Source organism: Osmerus eperlanus, chromosome 4 (assembly GCF_963692335.1).
Source record: "Osmerus eperlanus chromosome 4, fOsmEpe2.1, whole genome shotgun sequence".
NCBI classification, from domain to species: Eukaryota; Metazoa; Chordata; class Actinopteri; order Osmeriformes; family Osmeridae; genus Osmerus; species Osmerus eperlanus.
The window spans coordinates 9,617,263-9,645,025 of NC_085021.1; the positions used below are offsets into that span (position 1 = coordinate 9,617,263).

General features: G+C 43.6%; 4 protein-coding genes across 9 annotated transcripts; 2 read left to right on the forward strand and 2 right to left on the reverse strand.

Annotated features, from left to right (window-relative positions):
• Positions 1-5,026: 5,026 nt before the first annotated feature.
• On the reverse strand, positions 5,027-8,408 carry cbx5 (chromobox homolog 5 (HP1 alpha homolog, Drosophila)). The gene is made up of 5 exons (XM_062458728.1): positions 8,243-8,408; positions 7,725-7,942; positions 7,341-7,596; positions 6,828-6,928; positions 5,027-6,342 (listed from the first exon to the last, which is right to left on the reverse strand). Exons 2-5 carry the CDS (start codon positions 7,853-7,855, stop codon positions 6,201-6,203), a joined length of 630 nt encoding a protein of 209 aa, XP_062314712.1. The 5' UTR covers positions 7,856-7,942; positions 8,243-8,408; the 3' UTR covers positions 5,027-6,200.
• A 571-nt stretch (positions 8,409-8,979) lies between these two features.
• Positions 8,980-13,193, forward strand: hnrnpa1b (heterogeneous nuclear ribonucleoprotein A1b). Of its 4 annotated transcripts, XR_009929950.1 has the most exons (12): positions 8,980-9,136; positions 9,656-9,772; positions 9,889-10,035; positions 10,131-10,341; positions 10,430-10,525; positions 10,616-10,699; positions 10,787-10,876; positions 10,957-11,112; positions 11,196-11,351; positions 11,465-11,549; positions 12,946-13,015; positions 13,117-13,193. XR_009929950.1 is itself a non-coding variant. In XM_062458725.1 (11 exons), the coding sequence occupies exons 1-10, from the start codon at positions 9,125-9,127 to the stop codon at positions 11,533-11,535; spliced, it is 1,140 nt and encodes a 379-aa protein (XP_062314709.1). In that variant the 5' UTR covers positions 8,980-9,124; the 3' UTR covers positions 11,536-11,549; positions 11,791-12,112. The 4 variants fall into 4 exon arrangements, 3 of the variants coding, with proteins under 3 accessions (XP_062314709.1, XP_062314710.1, XP_062314711.1); XM_062458725.1 differs by lacking the exons at positions 12,946-13,015; positions 13,117-13,193 and adding an exon at positions 11,791-12,112; XM_062458726.1 differs by lacking the exons at positions 12,946-13,015; positions 13,117-13,193 and adding an exon at positions 11,791-12,112 and having other exon boundaries at positions 10,616-10,660.
• nfe2 (nuclear factor, erythroid 2) lies at positions 12,343-18,010 on the reverse strand. Of its 3 annotated transcripts, none has more exons than XM_062458722.1 (4): positions 17,785-18,010; positions 16,362-16,440; positions 15,931-16,068; positions 12,343-15,133 (listed from the first exon to the last, which is right to left on the reverse strand). In XM_062458722.1, the coding sequence occupies exons 2-4, from the start codon at positions 16,407-16,409 to the stop codon at positions 13,823-13,825; spliced, it is 1,497 nt and encodes a 498-aa protein (XP_062314706.1). In that variant the 5' UTR covers positions 16,410-16,440; positions 17,785-18,010; the 3' UTR covers positions 12,343-13,822. The 3 variants fall into 3 exon arrangements, with proteins under 3 accessions (XP_062314706.1, XP_062314708.1, XP_062314707.1); XM_062458724.1 differs by lacking the exon at positions 17,785-18,010 and adding an exon at positions 16,556-17,743; XM_062458723.1 differs by lacking the exon at positions 17,785-18,010 and having other exon boundaries at positions 16,362-17,743.
• A 3,317-nt stretch (positions 18,011-21,327) lies between these two features.
• copz1 (COPI coat complex subunit zeta 1) lies at positions 21,328-24,332 on the forward strand. Its single transcript, XM_062458731.1, has 9 exons — positions 21,328-21,478; positions 21,904-21,972; positions 22,163-22,244; positions 22,331-22,422; positions 22,549-22,604; positions 22,700-22,777; positions 22,895-22,946; positions 23,040-23,078; positions 23,699-24,332. The coding sequence occupies exons 1-9, from the start codon at positions 21,461-21,463 to the stop codon at positions 23,744-23,746; spliced, it is 534 nt and encodes a 177-aa protein (XP_062314715.1). The 5' UTR covers positions 21,328-21,460; the 3' UTR covers positions 23,747-24,332.
• Positions 24,333-27,763: the final 3,431 nt, after the last annotated feature.

Below are 27,763 nucleotides of genomic sequence, written 5' to 3' on the forward strand. Positions count from 1 at the left end.
GCTGAGCTGTAAATAAGACCGGCGGATCTGGGAGGACCAGAGAACAGTTCACTACTGTCAGACAATGCATTGAAAAGTGCATTAAAAAGTCATTGGTAAATTCACTGGTGGTTTTAAATAGTTTGAAGGATTAAGATACATTTGTATTTAACTCATTAAAAGTACATTCTTCTCGTGATGTGAAAAAGTGTTACTTTGGAATGCAAATAGGAAATCCTTCAGTACTTCAGATTCTCAGTTTGGCCACAAGAGGGACCAAATATAAAATGACGTTAGTGATGCATGTTGGAGTGCACATCGAAATCATAATTTTATATTACAACAAAAACACAAATGGAAACAATGTATATGCTGAAGCATATTTATAAATGTCTTTTGACCAATCTCGGAGGGATTACTTAACTCTCGCAATCTTTTCTCTCTCTCCCTATCCTTTCTGTAAATTAATTGATTGTCTAATTACAGGACAAGCCTAGAGTTATGAAGGAGTGCAAATCACTTGGTCTTAGGAGATGGCAGGAAAATGCTGCAGGATAATTGAAAATGCCAAAATGGATCAATATTTTTAAGCTCAAGGTTACTGCAAGTATGACACGACCATTAACATGAAAATATGTTGCATTACATTGACAGGCTTATAGACTTCTATCCTTTGTAGATAGGTGGTTAGGAAACATCAAATCTTATTTCTCTGGCGCATGTGGACCCTTCTAGAATAAAAGCAATTGGTTGTTGGATATCAAGGCGTTTCAAGTGCAATCAGCGTTTGTGACTATTCCTCTCAAGACAACAGAAAAGTGTGCAGACACAAGTTCAAATAGGATCCAGATTTCCAAGATGGTGGATGTTCCCTCCACAAGACAGGGCTGAAACTCCTGACATCAGGCAGTCTGTCAACATGTTGGCTCTCTGGTCCTGTCAGAAAAAGCATGGTTTAATAGGACAGTTGCAGACGCCGTTGTTTAAGACAGGGTTGGGGGATTTGTTCCAGAGCAGAGCTGGACCTCTCCTTGTCTGGGTTAGCCTATCTTTCCTCTCTAGACAGGCTAGTTCCACACACTGGACTCCAGCCTTGCTCGCCCCATCCCCCTATTCCAGCATTTACCTCTGGCTAGCCTGCTAAGAATTATACCGGCTCATGGAAGGCAAGCATTAGCATTTGCATTTTATTGGAAGCGTGGAGATTTAGAGCAGGAGGATATATCAGCTCTGAGCAGACAGAATTAGTTAACAATGCATTACCTGCCTTTTATGGCAGCTATAATTCTCTCTTTCTCTCTCTCTCTCTCTCTCTCTCTCTTTCTCTCTCTCTGTCTTGGCTGAGGCGAGAAGATGAAGGGAAAGGGGGGGTGAGGCAGGGGGGATGGGCCAGTAGTGTTCGTACTGGGTGGACGGTGGGTGGTGGAGGGGGAAGGGGAGAGGGAGGACACTTAGGATGAAAAAAGAAGGAGCCTTTGTCTCCCAATGCTTTACTGCACATTAAACATGATGACCGCCCCCAAATTAGAGCATCACGCCGCAATCACCTTCGCACGGATCAGTGCTCCAGCGGCGATAGGCGAGTGTGTGCGACTCATCACTGCTGGCCGTTATGTCTTGTCGCAACAAGGACCAGCATGGGTGGAAAAGTAGGACAGCTGGCCGGCTGTAGTGCATACCTTACCTGTCAACCAATAGGACACAATGAGAAATGGAGGCCATTTCATTGACATAGGTCCTGTGAAACAAAGCACCCAGATTTCTGGGGAGATGAGACGCTCTAAGGCCTTCCTAACTATGGACTTTTATGGACAGAAAAGGTGCTCGTTCTAGGGCACTGTAGGGCATTTTTAGATGTCTGAAGACATCCATGAATACATTCCCTGTAGATGTGCATCAAGGTGTTTTTGTGCGCATGAGTGTACCTTGTGTGTGTGTCTATTGACCAACAAGTCATGCGCCATTGATCAGAGCCACTGCGGCAATCGCTCCCCCGGCGAGCCAACCTCACCACAGCTGTTCCTGCTGCCCCCTGGACACTCGTTTGGCAGAATGTGCTGAGACACCGACTATGCCCTCTGGAAGTCATCTACACATTCCTCCTCTCTCTGTGTCTGTACATTCTGTCTCAATTCAAACACAGTCCCGGTATTCTGAAGATGCCCCTGCTGCTGCCCATGTGTTTACCCCGCTCATCACAGACAGGGCTCCCTTGGCTGCCACTGCAGCCCCCCCCCCTCCAGCCCAGGTCTGTCAGCAGCAGACAACTCCAGGCTCCATAAAACACCCTGCTGCTTCACTCCCTCTGTTGGGCTTAATGGTCCCAGGGGCTGGAAATTTACTAGTGACCTTTGCATTCCATTTGGAGTGTAGCAGGGTTTTTTCTTCAGGAAAATTCCACCGCCATGGTTGTGTAGCTATGCGGCGGTTTGGTGTGTGAGGGAGGGAGACAGACTAAGAAAAGAGAGATATAAAACAAAAGACAGGGAGGAAGAGGGAGAGCATAAAGGAATGGAAGAGGAAGAGAGGCACCACAGTTTGTACTCCCGTTGTCCATCAACTTCGATATTACTAAAATATCCTACTGAATATTCCATAGTTTGCCAGCATGCATGACTGCATGGTAGAACCAGGACCAGCAACATAGCCTTGGGTTCAGATCCATTTAGAATTCAAACACACTGTGTACCATTCCCATCAAGTCTCTCTATCTTACATTAAGTACATCCTGTCAATCAGTGGGTATCTTTGAGCATATCATTTAACCTTCAGAAAATTCTCTAAACTGTTTATTGATCTTAACTCAGAGTATAAATAGGAAAATGACTAGATGACTCATTGATGTCATATTCATATCTTTTGAAAGTAATGATGGTACTACCCATGGTATTACTCCCCACAAATGAAGACACACCATGGAATGATCTGAGACTAGTCTTTACTTTGCATTGGGTATTTGAATTTGATGTCTGTACAAAGACCAGTAACTAGGGCTAGTCATTAAGATAGTTTCGTACAAAGTGGCACCATCTGGTGGACAAACACTATCTGTGCTCTGCCCGGAAAGTATTTTGATTTATTGCACATTAACAACGTTTTTATTGTAACCAATACACTGTAAGTATTTTGAGTGGACAATACCTTAAAAAAGCAAAGTCAAAATGAAGATTATTTTTTAATTTAATTTTTATATTTGAACATGAGATACAATATCTATGCAAAAAGTAAAATAACTTTTATTTGTAACCCTTAAATGTACACTGCTGTTACTTCCGTCCTAAAAAAATAAATCTGCATTGCATTAATTTGACATTTGCCATGGGTTTACATATGGATGTCAACAACAGTGACTTGACAACTTAGTTGTCCCTTCTATAAATATTCTCATCATGAGAAAGTAGGTGTTGAGTAGAATGAGGTATTCTTATCTACAAATACTGTAGGGATATAAGAATCACCTAGGACAATGGTCTTCAACCCTGATTTAAATGAATAAGTCGTTATGAAGCTCAGCAGAAGCCCGATAACCGTTCGAATCAGGTGCGTTTGAGCAGGGAAACATCTCAAACATGAAGGACAGTGGGCCCTGAGGACCAGGGTTGGAGACCACTGAACCAGGGTGAAATGTATCTATCTCTGGCCAGGTCTCAAGTTTTATCAGAAGTTTTTGGGCTAGGCTACTTGACCGGTGCGCACGTTTGTTTATAGATTCCAATTTACTTGTGATTGTGCGCACGTGAACGAACTTCTAGTCCCTGTCAACTCTCACGTTTGACCTTCCATGTTTTACTGTACAGTATGAATACATTTCTCGATGTCCCCGTTAAACAATGTGATTCTTGTTATTAGAAATGGCAAAGTCAAAACAAGAAAACGTGAGAAGATCAATTACAAAGAATGAGAAATGGAGATATTAATTTACGATATAGGGAATCGGAGAATTGTTTGTTTGGTGGCGTTAGTAGTTTGGTCACAAGCAGCAAGAGAAAAATATGGCAGCAGTAAATGTGGGTGCTGATGTGCGCATACAAAGTTGACGATATAAAAAGCCGCACGTCAGGCCAGTGTTACGGCCACTGGTGGTCTCTCTCCAGAGGATATGCGCTATTCTTGCCAACATCGGTATCAATCGAAATGTAGTAGGACATAACGCACCCTTGCTGCACCGTTTAATAAATTACATTTAGGTATAGCAGACGCTTTAGATAAAAGCAAGTAGCTAATCCTACAAATGGATGGTGCAGATAATCAAAGATTCGAAGCGCGTTTGGTGCCAAAGAGCAGTCTGTTTAACAAGACACAGTGCAACATCATCAATTACAACACACAAAAGGGTCCAATTCGCAAATACCACGAGAAGTAAAGTGCTGCATCCGGTACCAGTCTTCAGACTTCGTCCTAAAGTCATCAGTGACTGGGAGGGGCGTGGTTGAACGGGGAGTTCATCCTCCGAGAGCAGAGACGGAGAAGCAGGGTGGGTGTGTGTTCCCTTGCTTGGTTTACCTTAAATGAACGCAATTTCAATTAAGTCGTATGTTAGGTATAATTAAGTGTTGGAACTATTGAAATGAACACTTTTACACACGAAAAATATATAGAAGTAGGCCTAAGCTATTAATATTGAAATCCTCAATCATTTCAGATACATCAGACCAAGTTAACTGATTAGGCTATGTACGCTCTCCCTCTCCCCCTCTAGTCACAAGGTTCATCACGTCACACTGAAAACATAGCACAGGCCTAGGCACGTTTACTAAACTATTAAAACATCCGCGTATGCATGTTTCGGTAGGACTTTTTTAATGTTACGCGCCTTAGTAGTTTTGGCCCCTGGGTTTCTATCACAATGAATTGAGGTGAGTACCAGCTGCACAATACATGAATAACTGCATTCAACAGAAAGGATGCTCATACAGAACATAACATGGATAATCATAACCGGTCATTGCAGTTGTGGATGGTACCAGTTAGGTCTGACACAATTCCATGATTGAACAGAACACATTGAGTTGGGAAAATGTGTACAAACGCAGGACATATCTGAATGTTCTTTGAACTCCCTTTAATGATATTAACATCACACTAATACGTAGTACAACAAATACTCTAATGGTTGGATTCATTGGATAACCGGAAATAAAATACCACAAAAATAACCCCATCAATGAGCAGGGGAGTCTAAAATGGAAGCAACCACCAGCTTCCATCAGAGAACCAACATGTTTTGCTTCATCTAGCCACAAGGTGGCACACTTTTCAGTCATAATGCTTCAGCTGGTGCCATAATCCATTGTGAAGACTCACATCTATGATATGATTGTCCAACTCGTCTCATTGGGTGGCTGGTCCCATTCTACCATTATTGCAGTTAGGTTCAATATAAACACCATCCACGTCAGCAAATGGGCATGGGCCAGACAAATCACCCTTGCTTGTGCTTGTTGTTACAAGACATTCATCTGAGAAGTTGACAAATGTTAAATGGAAATCAAAGAGAACAATCTGCTAAAAAGTGAGCTGCTTTAAAAAAAGGTCGATAAAAATGAGTGTTGGACATTGGCTTAATTTAACATCAAATGTGAGCACTTAAAAATAAAAAAAGAGTCCATCAACAGAGAAAGAAAAGCAGGGAATCCTTAAACTGACGGTAAAAACAGTACTGACCTTGAACATGAGTATCACTAAAAATATCAAAAACTACATTGAAGGAACCTTTGTAGAAAACCAGATGGTTTGTCGTGAGGCGCACACCTTTACTCAAATGCATTTGGTGAAGGCTACCTTCAAAGTCCCTCTAGGACAGTTGTACTCAGCAAGTGACCCAAATATAATCTCACCAACACAAATCAGCACAATTTTAAAAACGGCACAAGGGGAATCAAAGAAAACGAACGACAGCAAAGAGAGAGAGAAGAAAGCGGAGTCCGCAAGATGGAGGGCTGTTCAGTTAAGCTCTGGTGCTTCAGTGTCTGGGTTGGGGAAGGCGTGAACGGTTGTGTTCTGTGTCGTTAGTCTGTACACGGGGCACGGGGGAGGAGGCCGCCATGAGGCGGGCCGTTTATTCCAGAGTTGTTCTGGGGGGAGTCACACGGTCAGTAGAAACAATGAGCCAACAGGTGTGTGTGTGTGTGTGTGTGTGCGTGCATCTCTCTCCAGGTAGTCTCTGCAGCATGGGGCAGAAAAGGGTCTTGCTCTGCCCATGCAGCGCCCCGGACGCCCACTCACACGCTCACGGCCTCCTTCTCCTTCTTGTCTCCGTCCTCGTGCCAGGTGAGCCTCTCCTCATAGAAGGCTATGACAATCTGTGGGCACTTGAGGTTGGCCTCTTTGGCGAGCACCAGGTCTGCCTCGTCAGAGTCCTTCCTGCGAGGAGAGAAGGTGGGTGATGGACACGTTAAAATTGGATCGGAGGACAGGAGACAGGCAGGAGGAGGACAGGAGACAGGCAGGAGGAGGACAGGAGACAGGCAGGAGGAGGACAGGAGACAGGCAGGAGGAGGACAGGAGACAGGCAGGAGGAGGACAGGAGACAGGCAGGAGGAGGACAGGACACAGGCAGGAGGAGGACAGGACACAGGCAGGAGGAGGACATTGCTATGGGGAGCATTAAAGCTGCCTTGGTCCTGGGACGTTATATATCTTGATGTTAACTTAGAGGTCAAGGTAACAAGGTCATTTTTGCAGTGATTGGGCGGAGGGTGAAAAGGTATCATTCATCATGGGATTGACAAAAGCACTGTTGACAGACCTGGTGCTGTGTACCAACATGTGCAACACAGTCTGCAGGCTAGCCTTCATGTCAGTCTTATCCTGTTCCTTTTTAGCCAGTGATCAGAAAGGGAACTCACCATTTCATGAGGAACATGAGGTCTCCACACGAGTCTGTGGCGCCGATGATCTTCTCTGGTTCAAGACCTCTCTCAAAGCCACGTGCAACAAGTATTTCATCCTGTAAAAGATGGATAAATATTACTCCCAACAGGTTTGGGTGACAAAAGGTATCAGGAAAGATGTTGACAGGATACTGCTGCAGTGGGTGGGGTTAGCCTTTTTCACTTTTAAATTAGGTTGCTTTTAAACATGTATTCAAATGCAAAGTCAATAGATTAAGCCATTGTTTAAGGCTCAAGGTGTCAACCAGAAAACAAGTCCTATAGACACAAATTTCTATGCAAGAGGTCTTTTGTGTTCACAAAGAGTCAAATTTCAGATCACATTACGCCAGAAATAAGAGGACATGCTTTAACACGTCTTGGGGGGTACATTTCGGGGTGTTCCACCCTACTTCCGCAGATGCATACGTTTGGAGCAGAAGAAGCAAGCAAACTGTAGTGAACTCTTCAGTGGCCTCAATCGCTTACTTCTTTTTTTCTTTTGGGCTTACTGCTGCCCTCCTCATCTTCGTCTGAGTTTCTCCTCTTGCTGCCGCTACTGTCTTTGGAGCGCCCAGAAGGGCCTGAGCTGGACTTGGCTGCCCCACTGCTGGGGGTAGCAGCAGCACCACCACCACTACTACTACTACTACTACTACTGCTGCTCTTCTTGTAGGTCTTCATGAACTCTGCAATGAGCTCAGGACAGCCTAGATTCTTCTCTGGTTCCCATGTATTGTGCTTCCTGAAAAGAATCACGCAAAAATTGTAATAAAGAGATGAGTACGTTAGCTTGCTTACATACATATACGACTCTCTAAACATTAGGAATCAATGAACTGCAAAGATTATTTGCGATCTAAATTAACTTACTCTGAGTACCCTTTCCACTTGAGGAAAAATTCAACTCGGCCCTTTGTTACCCTTCTGTCCAGCACCTTTTCAACAACATACTCTTCTTCCTCTGAAGACGAGGAACCATCTTCACGACTCTTCTTTCCCATGGCTAATAGACCGCTAGAGCAAGAGAAATCGCTTGCTAGCTAGCGAACTATAGATGGCTATCTTGATTGAATCAAACTGGAAAATACCTGAAGAAAAAAGTAGATTATAGAAAGCGACAGGTAGATTTGATTTGTTAGTTAGTAGCTGAGGATTAGAAGGTGAATACAAATATAATTAAATATATAGCTAGGTAACTATGGATGTACTATTGCTGAGGTAGCATGTGGGCTACTTTGCTCGTACAGCTAATGAGTACTGTTAGCCGACTAAGCTAACATGGCGCATGATATTGCTAGTTTGCTATCTAGCTAGCCGTTACACAGGCGATGGTAGCATCTAGCAGTAGATATTTGAGGTATAGGTTAGAGATACAAATGCGAACTTACTCTAAGAAGACTGTTAATTCCAAACCTCTTTATCCCTTATGTCACAATTCACTACAATAGAAGTCACTGTCTTTTCTGCGTTCAAGACTGGGTTCTGTCCGGCGTGCACTGCTTTCTTCTTATCAAGCTTCCTTCCTTTCCTTCTCAAACTGACCTGGTTGGCTCTTTTCCCTGCTCTGCGTAAAAAGCGCGCGCTAATGCTACGCACAATGGCGATTCGTGAAAAACACACACACACAAAAAACAAACTTCAGATTTACTTAAATGTGATTTTTGATTGGCTGGTGACTCTGAATGAAATGTACAATATAATCATATTCAAATGAGATATTGATATATATTGAAGACACGGATGCTTCATCTACCTATCATAACAAAGTCTACTGAAGCTATTTCCTTGACGTATATGGATTGCGGGCCATGATTGATACGATTAATTTCTCCAATACGGAAGGAATCGAATAATAACGTGAGGATACTTGGTTCACGACTTCATGTCCTGCATAGAAACTATTTGTCTATTCGACACAGTTTATAGTGTTCTTGTGATTATATGTCTTGTGTTTCGGGTCCGTACATGACATGAAGATAAACTACATTAACCAGCACGCTCTTTCTACCTGGCAACCTTTTTACAGTTACGTAATATCTATAAAGTGTACGCCTACCATCATTGGACATGTCTACTGATTGACAGTAGTTTATCCAACCGAATTCAAGTAAGCTAGCCTTCACCAGAGCGAGCGGGAATACGAACCAATAGTTGCACGAAAGAGGCGTATCCTTTTCTATTTATTGGACTCCATTACATTCCTACTCGGCTGTCGCAGATCTGCTCTCCTCGAACAAGTCACACGGAATCGAGAAATTTCCATCAGCAGAATGTCGAAAGAGGTGAGATTTGTAATGTGTGCCTTAGTTGTGGTAAAATGTGGCATACCGTATATGACTGCAGGGATATTGGTAAATGCAATGTAAACATTTGCTATAAGTTAACCAAATATCGTATCCTGCTCTTTTGCTTTCTAGATAGCCATATATAGGCCGCCATCTTAAAACAAGGTAGGCCTCGTGGCCTGCTTTGTTCGTGCGGTTTTAGTTATCTCAGAATGTAGTTGTTGAAAGTTACCATCGTGTGTAAATATTCGACGCTATGCAATGTTAACGTAATAAGTTGTAGATGTTTTATAAAACACACGGACTGAATGGGAACATGATCGAGTAATGTTTGTTGATACGTTAGCTTTGCAATCTGAATGGCGGCGCTTACGACCCCCTCCGCCTGCATCGTGGGCATTGTTGTTCATAACAGACTGTTCACCCCGAAGTTTACATTATCATGATATCCGTTTAAATACTTTTTGTGAAACAGGCGTATGCCCAGCGCGTAAACGAAATGTGTATATTTAATAGGCTTCACGCGAACCCGAGCAGCTCCGCAAGCTGTTCATCGGAGGCTTGAGCTTTGAGACCACCGACGAAAGCCTGCGAGCTCACTTCGAACAATGGGGCTCCCTTACAGACTGTGTGGTGAGTTTAGTTGTTTATATAAAAACATGTTAACTGCTCTATTCAATTCTGAGAGATCCAATGTCTTAAATGTAAGCTATTACAAACATTGTTTTTAAGTATCAAATAATCTTCAGGTTATGAGGGATCCAGCAAACAAGCGCTCGAGAGGATTTGGCTTTGTCACTTACTCCTCTGTGACAGAAGTTGATGCTGCAATGGAAGCTCGTCCTCACAAAGTTGATGGCAGGCTTGTGGAGCCAAAGAGGGCAGTTTCTCGAGAGGTATGATTCTCCCATTGACCTGTTTGATTTACCCGCTGATCAGTCATGAATGGGAATCTTGGTCAAGAGTTAATCTAATGGTCATTGTTATTTAGGACTCAAGCCGGCCTGGTGCTCACGTCACAGTGAAGAAGATCTTTGTTGGTGGCATCAAGGAAGACACTGAAGAGTCCCATCTTCGTGATTACTTTGAGCAGTATGGGAAGATTGAGGTCATAGACATCATGACCGACCGCAACAGTGGCAAAAAGAGGGGCTTTGGTTTTGTAACATTCGACGACCACGACGCAGTAGACAGGATCGTCAGTAAGTGGATTGGCAGTGTGTTTAATCGTCTTTTATTTTGATTTCCATTTAGCCTTCACTCTGTAATGAAGTTATTTTTGTCCCCCAGTCCAGAAGTACCACACTGTCAACGGCCACAACTGCGAAGTGAGGAAGGCGCTGTCGAGACAGGAAATGCAAGGATCGCCCATGGGTGGAATGAGAGGTGAGCTCAATAACCGCTCTAGTGCTTTTCTGAGGAGGGCCCCCCCATCACGCCAAGACCACAGCAGTCAACGGCTTGTTTTTTTTACAGGCCGTGGAGGCTCCGGTAATTACGGCCGAGGTGGGGGCTATGGAGGTAATGATTTTGGCCGAGACGGATACTTCGGTGGCCGTGGTATGTGGTCCAGCACCACTTGTCTTTATTCCTACCTTGTTTGAACCTGTATGCTTAACCTCTGGTGATTGTTTCAATATACTTTAGGTGACGCTGACTCGGGTTCTGTTTCAGGCGGAAGAGGGGGTGGATATGGAGGCGGAGATGGTTACAACAATGGTTATGGAGGTGGAGATGGTAAGGGTTAGGATCTGGTGTGGCCGTAGAGCTCTGAGTGTTGGTCTGGCTGTGGTTCTATGACCCTTTTGCTTTCCCAGGTGGCTATGGAGGAGGCCCTGGCGGTTACGGTGGCGGTAACCGTGGCTACGGAGGAGGACAGGGCTACGGCAACCAGGGCGGCGGAGGCTACGGAGGAGGAGGAGGAGGAAACGGCTACGACAGCTACAACAACGGGAACGGCAATTTCGGTGGTGGTGGGTAGACTTGAAGTTGAGTGTGAACCTGACTGTTTTGGTTATCTGTTCTGTTGGTTAACATTTCACCACTTAAATTACAGGAAACTTCGGAGGTGGCGGCGGCGGCAGCAACTACAACGACTTTGGAAACTACAACAACCAGGCATCCAACTACGGTCCCATGAAAGGCAACAACTTTGGCAGTGGTGGTGGTGGCGGCGGCGGCGGTGGTGGAAGGACCTCAGGCCCATACGGAGGTGTGTACTGCATGGCCTTGTACTGGGACCCAACCAGATGAACTCCTGAAAGTTCCATAAGGAACTAATCTAGAATGTCTTCCTGCTAACCATGTTACGTTGTTTCCCATCAGGTGGATATGGAGGTGGCTCAAGTGGTGGCGGTGGTGGATATGGCGGTGGATCCGGCGGGAGACGATTCTAGATAATGGGAGAATGGTGAGCACCAAAACATTAAGTGTGAGCTCAATGTAAACCCAGTGTGGTCTTGCGTAGATACCAGTGTAAGCCTACCAGCAGGGCACACCACACTTGTTATGCAAGTCATGTAGATTTGATGTCGACCCGAGTGATACTTTTTCTATCATTTAAAAGAATGCTCACTCTGGATTTAAATGTAGGTCACATTCCAAAAAGTCAGTTCACAGTTGTAACTATGTTGTTCCGTATTGTTCAACAGGACTGAGTACTTAGGAGAGGAGAGCGAGAGAAGTGACAGGGCAGCTGCAGGTTTACCCCATAGATCTGCTCAGCCAAACAGTTGTGGCAGGTTACAGCTGCTACAAAGAAGAGATGTACAATAGAGAAAATCATGGCGGGGGATTCGTAAAAAAAAAATGTTTTGTCGTCACCCGGGATTTTATATTTTTATGTTTCTGGAAAGCAAGCATTCCATGAGGTTTTATGTCGATTTCTTTCCTTTGCGTCTGGTTTTTATTTTTGTGTAACTGCAACCCAATCAAGATGAAATAAACCACCTTTCAGTTTTTTTTAAAACACTGTTCAGTCGTGTTAGCATCTTTTAGGGGTTTGGGAGAGGGAGGGTGCTCTGGAGGTGTGTTGTACAAATGCTCTCGTTACTGAGGGATGTCAATTGTTTTGTCAGAACCATCTGTTCTTGGTATGAAGAGAAGCAATGTGATAAATGGGAAACTTCCATCTGGCTAGAACTGTGTAGTAAAATCATCGGACCAACTCTAGACTACAGGAAATGATTTTTCGAGCATCCCAGAGAAGTCAAGTGAGTGGGGAGAACAGAGTGAGTGGTTCCATAGCATGGGAGTACTCCTGATGCGTCTGGTCTCACACTGGAGAGGTAGTGTCGACAGTGAGCCCCAGCACTGAGACTGAAGCACACCTGGGTGGTTTGGGCAAGCTCATCCGGAGGAGGCTAGCTTACATGCAAAGTCTTGAGGCTAGCCATGGAAGCCAGCTGAGGGAGAGACGTAGCAAAGTCCACGTCCAGGAGCAGACAAGCAGGGGAGAGTGAGTACAGAAGGCATGTGAGACTAGCAAGCAGCAGCTACCAAAGGGCTAAAATGCGCTCTGTAGGTAAGACCAGAATTTTCACCTACTGTTAGTTCTGTTAAATATCATGTTCTGTAGTTGGTAGAGTAAGCACTTGTTTAGTCATGAGTAGCAGTCGTAATGACCATGTCAGATTTTGACACCAATGCCCCACTATGTAAAAAAAAAAAAGAATGGGCCTGAACTTTTTCATAACGTTGTTTAAATTTGTAATGCATGCTGGTGTAAACGCAACTCCTGACTTATCTTTCTGACGTCGCTTTTCATGAAGTTCTGTCGTTCTTACGTCTTCCTTTCTGCCTTTCAGGAGCCAGATGTCTGACCTGTGGAGTGCACAACCAAGCACGTTCTGTTCGCCCCTGTAACCGTTTAATGAGGTATAACCTGTCAAGTTTGTAGTCTTTCAGCACGTATAAGTCATCTTTCAATAAGTGTATGTCACAAGAAGACATTTTCTGAAATGTATTTTCTCTTGCAGGGTGAGCGATGGGAGATGTTACACTTTTTATATTTGCTGTGCATACTTTTTAAACTTTTTATCAATAAATTATTTTTTATACAAAATGTGTTCTTATTTAAGCCATAACTGTTTTATTACTGCAAAGGGAACTATATAAAGAACGCTGAAATGGTAGCCTTTTATTGCCAGACAATGTTTTGAATACGTACTAGTCTTGAACCTGATTGCATCACCAAGCACATTCTGTTTGCCCCTTTCAAAAATTTAATGAGGTATAATCTCATTACATTTATAATATAAAAAGGGTTATCAACATGTCTGGATGGATGCAACAAAGTGCATCAGACCTGCTCCATATTAGAAATACTGGTGCCCGGTAGTTTCCATGCCGTAGGTAAATCAGTTTGAATGGGAGGATGGCCAGAGGAATAAAACGTGAGTTTGCAGATTGGTCTGGTTCCCAGGCTAGATGTATTGTGGAGTAGCTGTACATTGACCTGACACATTTACAGATGTACAAGTAAAATTGGGCACCAATGCGGTATTTCAAATGCATACTAAATGTAGCTACTGAACAGTTTAAACAATTTCTGTAACGGCCATTCCCAAGGTCTAGTTCTGAACATTTAAATTGAATTTATTTCAGACACACAGGTCTGTATTATACTGTCATGACAAAGTAATGACTTGGAAAAATGTCAGTAAGAGAAAAAAGCAGTGTGAATCATTCTCCATCCAGCATTGAGTTGCGCATCACTAAATATATGTTGCCATCGGGGCTCTGTTGCAAAGTGTAGTCTTCAATAGAGTAGGGGTGTCCATCCTCGTCTCTCAGCTGAGAGAAAACCTCAGTGTACAAGTCCGTAAGCCGGCATCGCACCATGGACAGGCTTCTCTGGAACTCCAGCCTCTCCCGTGCCAGGTGGTCTCTCTGGGCCTGGAGCTGGCCCAACTCCCCCTCCAGCTGGACAATGTTCTCCAGCTTCCTCTTCCTGCAGTTCTGAGCTGCCACTTTGTTCTTTCCGCGCCGCCTGATGTCACGGACCAGTGCCAGCTGAGAGTCTGCCAGGGTATACTGGGTAAGGAGTTCGTTAAAGTCGTCCACCGGTAGGTTGATGATCTTCTCCAGAGGGAAAGGGATCTTCAAGGCCAGAGCGCGACGCTCATCTCTGCTCAGATGAACAGCAGCCGTGGAAGCAGAGTTCCCCCTGGGCTTCACATACAGAGCCTGGCAGGAGCTCCCTCTGCTGGCGACACCAGATGTGTTTGAATACAAGTCAGATAAGGCACTAGAGAGAGTTTGCTGCTGTTTCGAAGGCCCACAGGGCTGTAGGTGAGGGTGTGTGTGTGGGGGGGTTGAACCTGGCTGTGATGAGAAGAAGGAAGATGAGGCTCCATGGTAATGGTAAGACTCATTGGGGTGCTGATAGTCTATTGGGTACAAAACGCCTCCTCTCCTACTCCCCTCACCCATACTCTCCATCTCTCCATCATTGAAGTTTAGGGCAATGTTTGTGCCCTGGTATACAGCTACACCAGTCATGGCGTTTTCTGGAGAGGCCAAAGGAGGACTGGAGCCCAGGGAAAGACCAGAGTCTGATTCCAGATCATCACCTGCCTGTGTATGTTCAGTCTGTCCATGTAGAAGACTCCCAGGCATCTGGCAACTAATACCCTGCGTGAGGCCGGCACTGTCTTTCCCATGCCCCTCGCCAACACATGGCAGGTTCACATGGTCCAGCAGGCACATGGTCAGTGGAGGCTGCAGGAGATTAGAAGGAGCGGGCAGTGGCCGGGCATTGAGCTGAGAACCAGAATGCACGTACTGTCTCTCAGCATCGGTGCCTAGTCGATGGCAGGCTGGCATCACATCAGAGTAGGATCCTTGGAAAGCAGTGGCCACAGAGTTGAGGTCACAGCCAGAGGAGAGGGGCTGGGGCGTCTGACCAACCTCAAACGATCCCAGAGGCACTATTGTCTCCATTGGGTGGTACTGGACGGCCTCATAAGGACCCTCACCAGGAACCTGGAACTCCTGCAACAGGAAAGTAAGATACAGTACTATTTTATTTGAAAGATGTAATTCAATCTTGGATTTGGAATGGCCTTATATGTTTTGGAAGGCAGGTTCAGTCATAAAAATGGCCTGCTATATTGAAAAAATCAATCAGTGATCAATTCTGCGTGAGGCTGAACAGTCGCTTCAGTTATTATAATAATATAGCAGCGCTATAGACTCATGGCATATTGAGGAGCATTATTGCCTTGGTATGCTGTGCTGATATCACATCTATATCACTATAATGCATCACATCAAGACATGACATTGCAAAGTGGATTATACCCCCCTCCTCCTCCTCCACACACACACACACACATTGCTGTGCCACCCATAGCTTCTGAAGGTCTCTCCAGTTGCGATCAGGTTTCATGTGGAAACAGATGGTCATTGTGCCGTGCAGGGGACTGCTCGCAACATACAGCATTTGGCCCTCTTTCTCCCTGTGTCTTTATCCTGCCATCACTCAATTGGCCCATTGTTATCAACCTCACCTGAGTGTGTGTTGGTCTGGAGGTGCGGGATAGGCTCAGGAAGGTATGCACTGAGTTTAAGGTGTATCTGTGTTCATGGACTAGGGACTTCTTAGGTTCAAAACGTCAAGATCTGTTCTGGTTTGTGCGTTGGTGTTTTGTATGTGAGGTGAGGTTTTTTCAGTCAACAAATTGAGGCGACCATTACGATTCATAAATGCTGTATGAACACTTTCAGCAAATGTTATCCTGTATCCGGTCAAATCAGTGTTGTAGAGCCACTGGAGTCACTATGCTCACCTGCAGCTCTGTGATGGCCATCAGTTCCTGCCAGGCCAAGTCCATGTCTGTGTCCTGGGGGCCTCCATGTGATCTGGCTCCAGAGGCGCTGGTTAGCATGGACGTTCCCCCGTACAGCCTCCCCGGGGCAGCCAGTACCTGATGACGGAGGAGACAGGGCTGGACTGGTCACTTTTGGGATTTGTTTGGGCAGGTTGTAAGTACATATATCAAGATGCCATTACATTGTTTTACATACAGATAGAATTAGATACAATCAGCAGAGGTGCTTTCATTGAGATAGATTTAACCTAGATCTAGAATATGCTTTCAATAAAAAAAGTCACGTATTAGTATCAGTATCAGTGTTAGACTATGTACAATATCTGCCATTACAGTGTTAGTAGTGTTAGTATATTTCGTATATTTCTCCATCCGTGGCGTAGACCGACCTCACAGTTTCTCCTCAAAGGGAGCAGATAGTTGGCTGTCGAACACATTCAGGACAGACTCTCGTTACAGCGAACCCTCCTGGGGATGAGAGATGAGATATCAGCAATTCAAAGTACATGACATACCCTTACTTCCAGTAACAATATGTCAACCACTTGAAAACATCCAGGAAGGAACAATCATTTTACTATACCTATACTATAAACATAACTACTACAGAGGCTAGATTCTGCTTCACCACCCTCCGAAGTGCCAGCCCGCTGACAGTGAATGAGTTGTTTGGGGGATTTTCATAGATGGACTCTTGGTACATTTGAAGCCCGCCCGCCGTGCCGTTGGTCTGGTTAGTTCCTCCTATCAGCTAGGCTGGGAACCACCATGCCAGGGCCTGATAAGACAATCTGCTGGAAGACAGCAGTCCCCCCTCCTCCTCTGCAAGTGAAAGTCCTGGCTACAGTCCTGGAAGTACTGTGTGTGTGTTTAACACACATGTATATGTATCAACACACATGTAGTCATGTGGATGTCCTGGTGTATCCCTTGGTGTATAATAAAGGCCAATATTCCAACATGATGCGTATACTTACAGTATTACAGGAATCTAAACATAATATTATGACCAGAGGTTTGAGCAGTTTAGTGTCAAGCATTCATTTACTTACGGGAAGGAGTATCATTAATGCAATCACAACCATTCGAAAACAATAATTGTTGATTTATGATCCATGACCCTGGGGTGTTATTTATCCTATCAATTCAGTTAGAATTTATCGTATGATATTATGTATCATGAACCGGTTTCCTTGCCTATTGTAACCAACATGGGCTTGTTGTGACATCCCCTCATATCCTGCCCTCACCACTGTTATGATAGAGCTGTTTCCTGTCATACACAAGGAGACATGGATGTCTTATGGTAAACCATGTCATTGGGTTGTAAGTTTGCCTTCTTTTAACGTGATAAATGTTGTAGGCCAAGCATTAAGAATATTGTCAATAAATGACTGGGTGCTAAAGTGTACAAGTTCCAAATGTACCATGTACAAGTAATCCATGAACTGGCATTTTTCAAAATCACTTAAGACTATGGGACAGTAGAAGTTGTCATGTTATTTATTAGATAACCTTTTTGTCATTGCAGTGGTCAATTGGAGTAGCAGGGATTGATAATTGAAACCTTGAGGACAACAAACTGTAAAACTATTCAATATACTTTGACTTCAACACATTATAAAGACACATTATATGTGTCTTTCTAAAGAAACACATTTTGACAATATAATCGTTAAACTACTTTACATGATATCATGTCCAGATATATATTCAAGATCTGAAAGAAGCAATGTTTTAGCATGATCTCGCAAAGAAAAAAAGCAGATAATGGAAAGCTGTGTAGGCAATGCAGGGCATGAAGAAACATACCTGAGGAACATTTCTCTGTTTCTTCAACAGGTGTTTGGAGAAAAAAAGGTCCTCAGATGTGGAACATAATCCATGTGGTGATGGAGCTAACAGACTAACAGGAGTCTTCAATCTCTTTGGTCTGGACAGTACATTTGTCTGCTTTTTAAAACCAACCATCAAAAAGACTGCATGTGCTTTCACTCTCTCTCTCGTTCTCTCTCTGTCTGTCACTCTCTGCCCCGCTACACAGTCAGTCACCGGCATAAATGGGATGGGTCTGTGATGAGAGCAGTGTTCCTGTAAAGCACCCACACAACACCACACTTTTTTTGCCCTCTCGTATCCCAACCCCAAAATTTCCCTTTTTTTCCACATACAAACCACAAGCCAGTGGTCTGGCAAACCCCAGAATATATCCCGGCTAGTGTTCACACATGTTTACAAATGTTTAAAATGGTAATACTTTGACAATTTTAAATCAGCATTCAGGCAAAATGCCCAAATAATTATTGATCAAAGCCAGCCAAAAGACCCCGCTATACCCGCTACCCCCACCACCTCAAACACACAACCTTAAGTTCTGTGCCTCTACAAATTGTGCTGACTAGCACACATATGAAGAGTGTGACTGGGAGCACCTGGAGCTGAAGCTGGCATTGCTGTGAGGGCCCTGTGCAGGCGGGGGTGGGCTGGAGTCTGGATGAAGACTTGGTTTAGTGAGGGATGGAATGTACACCTCCAGCAGGTAATAAAGGCCACATTGTTCCTATATCTGGCAGAGCAACCACCAAGGGAGAGAGAGGAGCAGGGGGGAGAATGGAGGGGAGCGTGTCTTACATAGCAAGTGACCATTACAATCCTGAACCACAAAATCCCCCTTCCTCTCTGCATTTAAGAAGGGTAAATTACATAAAGACATCTCACATTGTTACCTCTTTGTATGCCATATTTGTTAGGATTCATAGCACATCTCAAAGTTGTATCTTTTATTTACAGTGGTAGAGACAAACCATAGTGAAGACATTGGAGAGTCTTTATTGTAATTTGGAGGTAAAGGCAATTTATTAAGTTGTTTGAAGGATTTATTTCTGATTACTTTTACGTGCAGCATTTCAGATCTATAGATGTGTGAATACGTTTCTCAAACGTCTGCGTGGAAATAAGCATCTGGTGACAAACAAGGATGTGCTAAGTCCATAAATGAAACATGCGTCTATCTAAATCTATTGCTGCTTCTATCAAAGGACAACCCAGGAAGAGGTCATCAGACATCATCGCCCTCCGCGCCACAGATCGTGGTTTTCATGTCATTGTTCTAACATGGAAAATGTAGGTGGCTGACAGAGGTGGATGTCTACCAGGAATCATAAAAGAAGGGACTTCCCAATGCTCCCAAGTTCCTAGCACCCAGCCCCCTTACCCAACCACTGGAGCTGCAGGCCAACTAGCTGGGCTGTGATTACAGCAACCACAGCGTTTTGCAACCGGGTCGAGGTTCCCAGCTGAGCACTCACTCTCTAGACATGCGTGCTTGCTGTTATTTGGTCTCTTACATGCTTCTTTCAGACTTTTAAAGTGTATCCTCGGAGAAGCTCTCTCACTCAGCCTCATGTTTTTAACATCTCTGCACATGACCCTTTGCTATTGTTAGACTGCCACTGTCAACAACGGTATATCTGTCATAGCTGGTGACTTCATGGTCTGGTAACCAACCCTTTGAGTTTCTATTAAAAGTCCTTCTGAGCCATACAGAGCCTTACACAGGAACATTTGACCTACCCACCTCATGTGCTGTGTTGACCATAAGAACACACTTGGCTACAACACCTGTGCTCAGATCAGTCTCATTTGAGACATGTTTTCCCCCCCCCCCTTGTAATTCAGATGTTTGGTTGTTCCTCTCCTTCTCTCACATGGCAGTTGATTGTGATCACCGTTTACTCATTAAAGATGGGAAATATGGCATTTGCGGCCATGCTCTAACAACCATCTAAAAACACACTCCTTAAGAAGGGCTGTATATCTCTGACCACTAAAGAGAGTATTTTTTGCCTTGATTGTGGTCTCTTCAAGGGAATGTTTTGGGCATTGCTGGGAAGAGGCAGGCAGTTTCATAGCGTGGGAAGACAAAGTGTGAATAGTGTCCCATGTGTGCGTTATATTATAACACGACAGACATTCAGCAATCCATGAGATCATCGTCTAATTTCTTCCAAAAGATTATCAGTCACATACATTTGTGGTGTCTGCCTATATGAATGGGTAAAGCCTGCTCTTAAGCCGAGAGAGTGAGCGTGTGTGTTTGTGTGTGCAGCAGTGTACAGTGATGCAAGACAGGGAGGATGGAGGGACATTGTGATAGCATGGGGTTCTCTCCACTCCCCAGCTCCTGCCAGTAACCACAACAGTTAGCAGGTCCCTGCATGATCACCCACAGCTGCTTTTATCAGACCTCCGCAGTGCTTCCGCCACCCAGCATCCTCCCTTCCCTTCCCTCTGCCTCTCCACCCTGAGTTCACTTCCCCCACCAACCCCAAGATCCATATGTGCATATGCAACTTGTACACACCTACAGGACATACTGCACTCTTTTTCATTATTTTCCTCAATTTGACCATGCAACTGTTTTTTATTTATTTATATTATTACTGTTGCTATTATTATTCTCTTATGTCTGATCACGTTTTGATGATATACATGTATCTATTCATGATCTTCTGAATATATGAAAGTACAGCAAGTCAAGGTTAAGTGAAATAACACACCGCTTCAATGTGACAACACTGAGGTATGTTAACCTATTTTATGACGATGCTGAATGAACATTTTGAGTTGATTTCAAGATTTTAAATCATGTTAAATCTAGTAGCCTACAGTCTAAAAATGAAATACAAGCTATTGGCCATTGAGAAAAATGCTTTCCCCCCACTAGGTCTACAATAGTTAAGATAGTTTCCTTTGACTTCAAGGGTAATTACAACATCATAGTGGTTAGACTACATTGTGAGCATACATTGCCACATTGCAAAATGTGATGGTTACCCACATTTCTGTTGCTTACAGTTTAAATCATTGGCCTATAGCTTCCATGTCCCATAAACCATTCATTCTGTTTAGGACAAATTCGCTATATGTCTATCAACACAGCCCCTTTCTGTAGGCCTACTCTCCTCTTTGATTTGAATCATGATTAATGTTCACCAAAATAATATGGTAAAGATTGATTCTGGTTATTTATGGAGTGGGATAGCGAAGGGAAATCCCCATTGGCCTCAGCTTGTAGATTGATGCTTCCCAGAAGATGTGGCCAGTTTGCTTGGAGGAGAGGACAGTGACAGTAAATACAAACATCGTAGCCGCACAATCAACTGGCAGAGATTTACAACAGTTATAATAACCTTGATGTATTTGCTTTATAGTCTCTTTATGCACATACACAAATTATTTAATTACCATCTATATCAATATGCATATAATGACGATAACTCAAAACCAATTACGAAACTTTAACTTCACTTCAAATTGAAGCCTGTGTGTGCTTCCGAACCCTGGCACAGGATGTGAGCTGGTCGATGACAGTCAGTGACTGACGTCATCATCCATCTAGCTAGCTAGCTAGCTCAACTAGCACTTATTGAATTGTAGTCTTTAGCGAAACAGGGTATAGTAGCTAGCTGTACGTGACAAGAAGACGATGGATTCCCCAAAACTGGTAATAATTCTGATATATTCATATATACATTTGTAATTTTCAAGGTATTTATAATATTATTGACATATAGAATCAGGATAGATTAAGATGAGACCTGACTGCGGAAATTGTAGCAAAATTAATTTGTTACTGTAGCTTGCTAACAACAAGATGTGCTAGCTAGCCAACTAACGTTAGCTAGCCAACTAGTGTTAGCGACTGACTTGTAGTAGTAGATACACTCTCCAAAATACGTTTTATTGTCGACACAGCTAATCTGCCGACAACATCAGTTAGCTAACATCCAGATTAAATTGGTTGGACAAACTTGTTGACCTGTTTAAACGTGTTTCCTTTCACATAGCTAACCGTCTTGATCTAGCTAGCCAAACAAACCAGACTGAGTGGTTCTAAAGTGTCAGCATTGTATTTCATTGTTTCGACAGGAGCCTTCATTGTACACAGTCAAAGCCGTGCTCATTCTGGACAATGATGGAGATAGACTATATGCAAAGGTATGATGAGTTCGATTTAGTTCTTGATGTATACTGTACTGTACTGAACTTGGCTAGCTCTTCTAGCTGTGTGTGTGTGACGGAATTCAAAGACAAGATACTTTAGCCCACATTAAATCACATTCTAAATCGCTAGTACGAGAATACAGTAATCTAAATGTACTCTAACCTGCATTTGTCTTCTCGTTAGTATTACGATGAGACATACCCCACAGTGAAAGAACAGAAAGCCTTTGAGAAGAACATCTTTAACAAGACACATCGAACTGACAGTAAGAAGCTCATACACAAAGAATCATCAGATGTCAACCCTGCCTCTGTAATTATGCATCATTGTGTTGTTTTTGATTGCCCTTAGGCGAGATAGCATTACTTGAGGGTCTCACAGTGGTCTACAAGAGCAACATAGACCTCTTCTTCTATGTTATTGGAAGTTCCCATGAAAACGAGGTAAACTGTCCTCACAATGTTGCCAAATTTATTCCTATCGGCCGTGCTTCACTCAAATCCAAACTTTGTCTTCAGCTGTGCTTAACTCAAATCCAAACTTTGTGTTATTTCTTTTTACTTTCCCAGTTGATGTTAATGGCAGTTCTAAATTGTTTGTTTGACTCGTTGAGCCAAATGCTGAGGTGAGAGCTCAATATACCAGGCATCAAGTTGTGTGTGTTCAGTACATGTGGACGTTGTATGTGAATGACATCCTGTCTGTTCTGTCCATTTGCAGGAAGAATGTGGAGAGGAGAGCATTGTTGGAGAATATGGAAGGTCTCTTCCTGGCAGTGGATGAGATTGTGGATGGGGGGTGAGTTTAAAGAAAAATATAAAACTATATATATATGTCAGTTGTGTTTTAGTCTGGTTTCTTGCTGTCACATCTTACAGTAGTCATCAGTCTTTGTATCTCTGGCTCCCCCTGCAGGGTGATCTTGGAAAGCGACCCACAGCAGGTGGTCCACCGTGTGGCGCTGAGGGTAAAAGGCTCTTCTCCTGTCCTCACTTCCTGTTATCGACAATTTTTTCTTTCTTTCTACAATCTAAACACGTCTGTGTCTTCTCTCTTATAGGGCGATGACGTGCCTTTAACAGAGCAGACTGTCACACAGGTAGGAAAAACACCGGCATTGTTCAGCATTGATGCCCCATGTCTTTACTTGTGAGATATGTGTGGAAACCGTTTTTTAACATCACCTTGCTTCTAGCATAGTGATGTGCACACCAGGAAACCACTCTGCAACTGTAATATGATCACCAACTGCATATGATTACCAATTATTAGTCGTCAGTAGCCAGCGGTGATTCCGTTACTTTGTGTGCGTGCGAGCGTGTGCGCTCCCCCTGATTAATGTTCTCATTTAAGAGGCCTGTGACAGGCTGCCGCCATCCCTTCTGTGGCGGTGATTAACTGCTGTTCCCCTTCTTCATGCTTTATGGTTATGGTTGGCCTCTCGTTCAACAAATTAAGATGATGAATTAATTCCTGCATATTTCCCTTTACTGGCATTACTCATCTCGTAGTCTGTAAAACTTTTGTAGAACCATATCGTAATTTCTTTGGCTTGATTTGGACTCGCTTTACATCCTTGAATTAGCCATTGTTCTCTTGCACATATGCCATTTGATTTAAATGTCATTGTTTTCGTTTTTGTATTGTGTCAAATAATTCGTAGTGTTGGCTTAGTGGGTTTTTAGTCTGTTTCTCACAATCACATATTTTTATTCACAGGTGCTGCAGTCTGCCAAAGAACAGATCAAATGGTCTCTGCTTCGATAGGACCGATTGGGCAACATGCACCACTACATTGACGTAGTTCCATTCCCACTCTGCCTCCACGTTGCCTACCTGTCCTCCAATCAATACTATGACAAGTGCAGTGGCTCAACCAATCACATCTCATATGTAGATCAGAAGCAAAAGGTCTATTGCCTACCATATAAATCAATAGTGTGAGGTTTGTTAGATACTGGATGATACACATTCCTACCACCGCACGGGTTGTGGGTTGAAATAGCCCGGGAGGTTTTTTCCTCATCCATAAAAACTTTGTGACCATCACTTGTGTTAACATTCCATGTACCAGTTAGTGCAGACATATTATCATATTAGGCAGGGTTTTTTTCTTTCTTCAAAGTACTGTACAGTCCATCAAGTACTGTCTCCTTAATGAAAGGCCAAGACAGACATTTCTAGGTGATGTGAAAGTTCTAATGAAAATCTGTATGTCAGATGCAGTGTGTTATACTGATGTCGTCATCTGTCATCAAATACTTTGAATACATTCAATTCAGAATCTCTGTGTGTGTCCAAGTAAATTGCATCTCCAGATCACTCATAAATTTAATAAATGGTTTGAACAGAATCTTCAATTACATTTGGTGCAGGGGATATTGGGTACCACAATCCAGAAATGCGCACTGAAACAGCTAATTAAAAGGCCTGCCTTTGTGACTACAGATTTGGAGATTGTTTTACTCATTAACAAATCTCAGTGTGCATGGGTTGTGGTATACTTGTGGATTGTGGTGCGCATTTGTGAATAGGGCTCCCTCTGGTGGCCAATGAATCACAGTACAGTTTTGAAGTGTAGTCACAGGGACATAACCTTACACACACAATAATAGGAAATGCACATGCATGCCGAATCATAAATAAAATGGTGTCAGGTCACCTATACGTTATAACTGTAATCACGATTCCACACAGTCACGTTCCCACACGTACCATCAATGCCCTGTTGAGAAGCAACATGAATCTTGATTTCCTGAAGCTCTGCTGACATATACATACCCTTATTTCAATGCAAATGAACAATGCCCTCCAGAGACGATGGATGGGAAGATATGCAATACACCATGAGTCTAAAACTGCAGTCTAGGTAACACTTCAATGTCAATCTATAGTTTTTGTCACTGTGGTCTGCTGTTCATCTACCTGTGAACTTGCACTCGGGCAGATTCCCAAGATGACCCATGGAAGGTACCGGTTTCAATCCAGATGGTTGCTCCTTAAAGACTACAGCTCCGACGGAGTAATCGTAACTCATCCATCCTCTCCATATCCCAGGATTGGTGGAGCAGGGAAGCAGATGAGAACAAGCTTTCACCTATCCTGTCATGTATGACCTCAAGGAAGGGGCAGGGGGGGGGGGCGGGGCGGGGGGGGGGGCGGTGTATCGAGATTGAAGGAAAGATGCATTTATTTAAATAAGGGTTTAAAGTGGGGTATTTCCCCCAGGCGCGCTTACTCTGTCTCAGGCTATCTCAGATGTGGCCTGTCCTGGACAGGAAGAGATGGGACGAGGGCCAAAAGGCAGAGGGCCCATATCTCTATGAAGAAAAACAATGGATGTGGAACAGCACTCTTGATTTTGGCCCGCTCCCTCTCCTCTCTGATGTATTTTATAAGTGATCATGCTTTGGCTCACATATCAAAGGAAGACGGAGAAGGAGATAAAGGAGGAGAGCTGAGACATTGGGCTCCGCACACCCTGGAGCAGGAGGGGGAGTTCCAGTCGCTGCCGATAAACACGGCAAAGGGGGGGTTGAAACATCGCCCCATCCCTGCAAGTTGTAACTACATTAAGTGAAACCCTGCCATCCTTGAGCGAACCTCAAATGTTAATTAATTTGACCAATTTAGAAGTGCCCTTCTGTCTGAAAGGTGATTCATCTTGCTAAAGGACTCCTGTCTCCTTGTAGGTCTTTGTGTTTGATTGAACTTGTTTTAATTGTCCACAAGCTCCAGAACTACTACAGGCAAGTCTGTTAAGTGACAATCCCTGTTTAACTGTGGGGAGACCACAGTGACACACAGGCTTCTTCGTTGCTGTCTGCCAGTAGAGAGAAAGAAAGGGAGCGATAGAGGAATACAAGTTAATGAAACAGTTATTGGTTTTGACCTGTGGACCTATCGTCCTGGCTAGCTGCCAGTCAGACCCTTTCATGCTGTAGCTACACACTGTCTCTGCTAGCTAGCTTATAGGACTTACAGTAGCTGTTCTGTCTGGGAGAAGGAGAGAATCACAATCAGAATAGGTAGGCTTCTACCACAAAACAACAAGTGTGGTTGTGCGTTCAACTAGGAAGCAGTCTACTGATCCCAAAACAAATTAAATGTGAATCGCATTTCACAATAATGCAAAACAACAATCTGGCCTTTATATCCCAGTGGGTCGTATCAAGGGAAGAGGGAAGGGGGAGGGGAGGGGGGTGAAGGTCAAAGAGGATGAGGTTAGCAGAGCTCGGCTGCTACAAGCATGATTGGATGAGGCCACAGCAGGGAAGAGAGAGGGATGAAATGAAACCCACCCAAGGTGCCTAGCGCGTCCCATCCCCCTCCCCAGCTTCTCATTCAGATAGCCCAGCGACACCTTGGGGCAGCCAACGACCCTGCTTTCATCCACTAATTACAGTTGCTTGTCGTAAAAAGCCAGAGAGGTAATTTATATTAATTATACAGGAATGAGTATAATAGTTTGAAATGCAGCGACTTGACACGCTGTACATAACATGCTGTAAAGTTGTCAGAGACGTGTGGGCCAGAGCCCTATAATTGATCGATGCAGAAAGTGAGTGTCTGACTGCATGTGTGTGTGTGCTGTGTGCCAGAGAGGACGAGTGAGAGTTTGTGTGTCGGGAGTGTGTGAGTTAGTGTCAATAAATTATCATCATCTGCAAGCTTACAGAGTCTTTATGTCATCGAGAGTGTGTGTGCTCCAGTTCCCTCTAAATGGTATTCCTCAGCGAGAGACAACACTGGCACCAGAGGCAGTGGCAGTAAAGAGGTTCACCACTGCGCAAACATTCAAATGAAATGACACAATTATAACTCGATCATCACCTCATTAGTGAATTATGTCAGACCATAACATACATCACCCATTGACACACTGTGTATTCTTTGTTGTCTGGCCTGCCCTGTGTAGTTCAGTGTTTTGGCAGAAAAATATGATCTTGTCAGAGGATGTCTTTCGAAGCAGATAGAATTTGTGAATTAGGAGTGATGAAAAAAGGCGCGCTTGTATTTGGAAGAAAAGGTTCTGATTCCGTTGAGATGTGAGTCCGAGGCACGGGTGGACCCTCCCCTCGCTCCTCTCATCAACAGTTCCACCGCAGTGTGACCTGCTTTACGACCAAGCTTGCCCTCACAGGGGCCTGTTTATGGATTCCTATAGAGTAGAGAATCATTGCTGCTCGCTGGACAAGTCAGCCAAAAACAACACCACCTCCATGGCATTTCTGTTCACCCTGTGTCGTAATTCAACGTTCTATTTTTGTTTCTCACCAGAAAAATACGAAACCATTGTATTTGTAGTAAGTATGAAATAAGGTGACCATAAATCCTTTTTTGCTAATATTTTATCTGGTGTTAATTTATGATTGGAAAATGATAGTGACTTGTTTATTGGCTGCCATTTTGGTATAGTTCGATGTGAGAATGTGCTTCTTTTTTTCACTTGAATAATAACATTTCAGAGAACTGCACAGCTATTCATCTATTTCTGTGCCACAATATTGAACTTTGGCTGAGTTCATGAAAACATCTTCATCAGGAAGAACGGGATGAAGTGTCCCTCCTATTGCACCATTTCAAGTGCATTTAGAAAGTATGGCTATGGTGCAACTTCATTGCTGAATTGTACTGATTGTAAAATAAATAGGTAGCTATACAGAACATCCCTATACCCTATACTTTAAAGAAATAGCTTGGCTGTGTGAGACATGAACATAGTCCTCATGCAGTCAACACCAGCCTGTAATGTTCTGTGTGGGTGGAGCTGCCTCTCCCCTC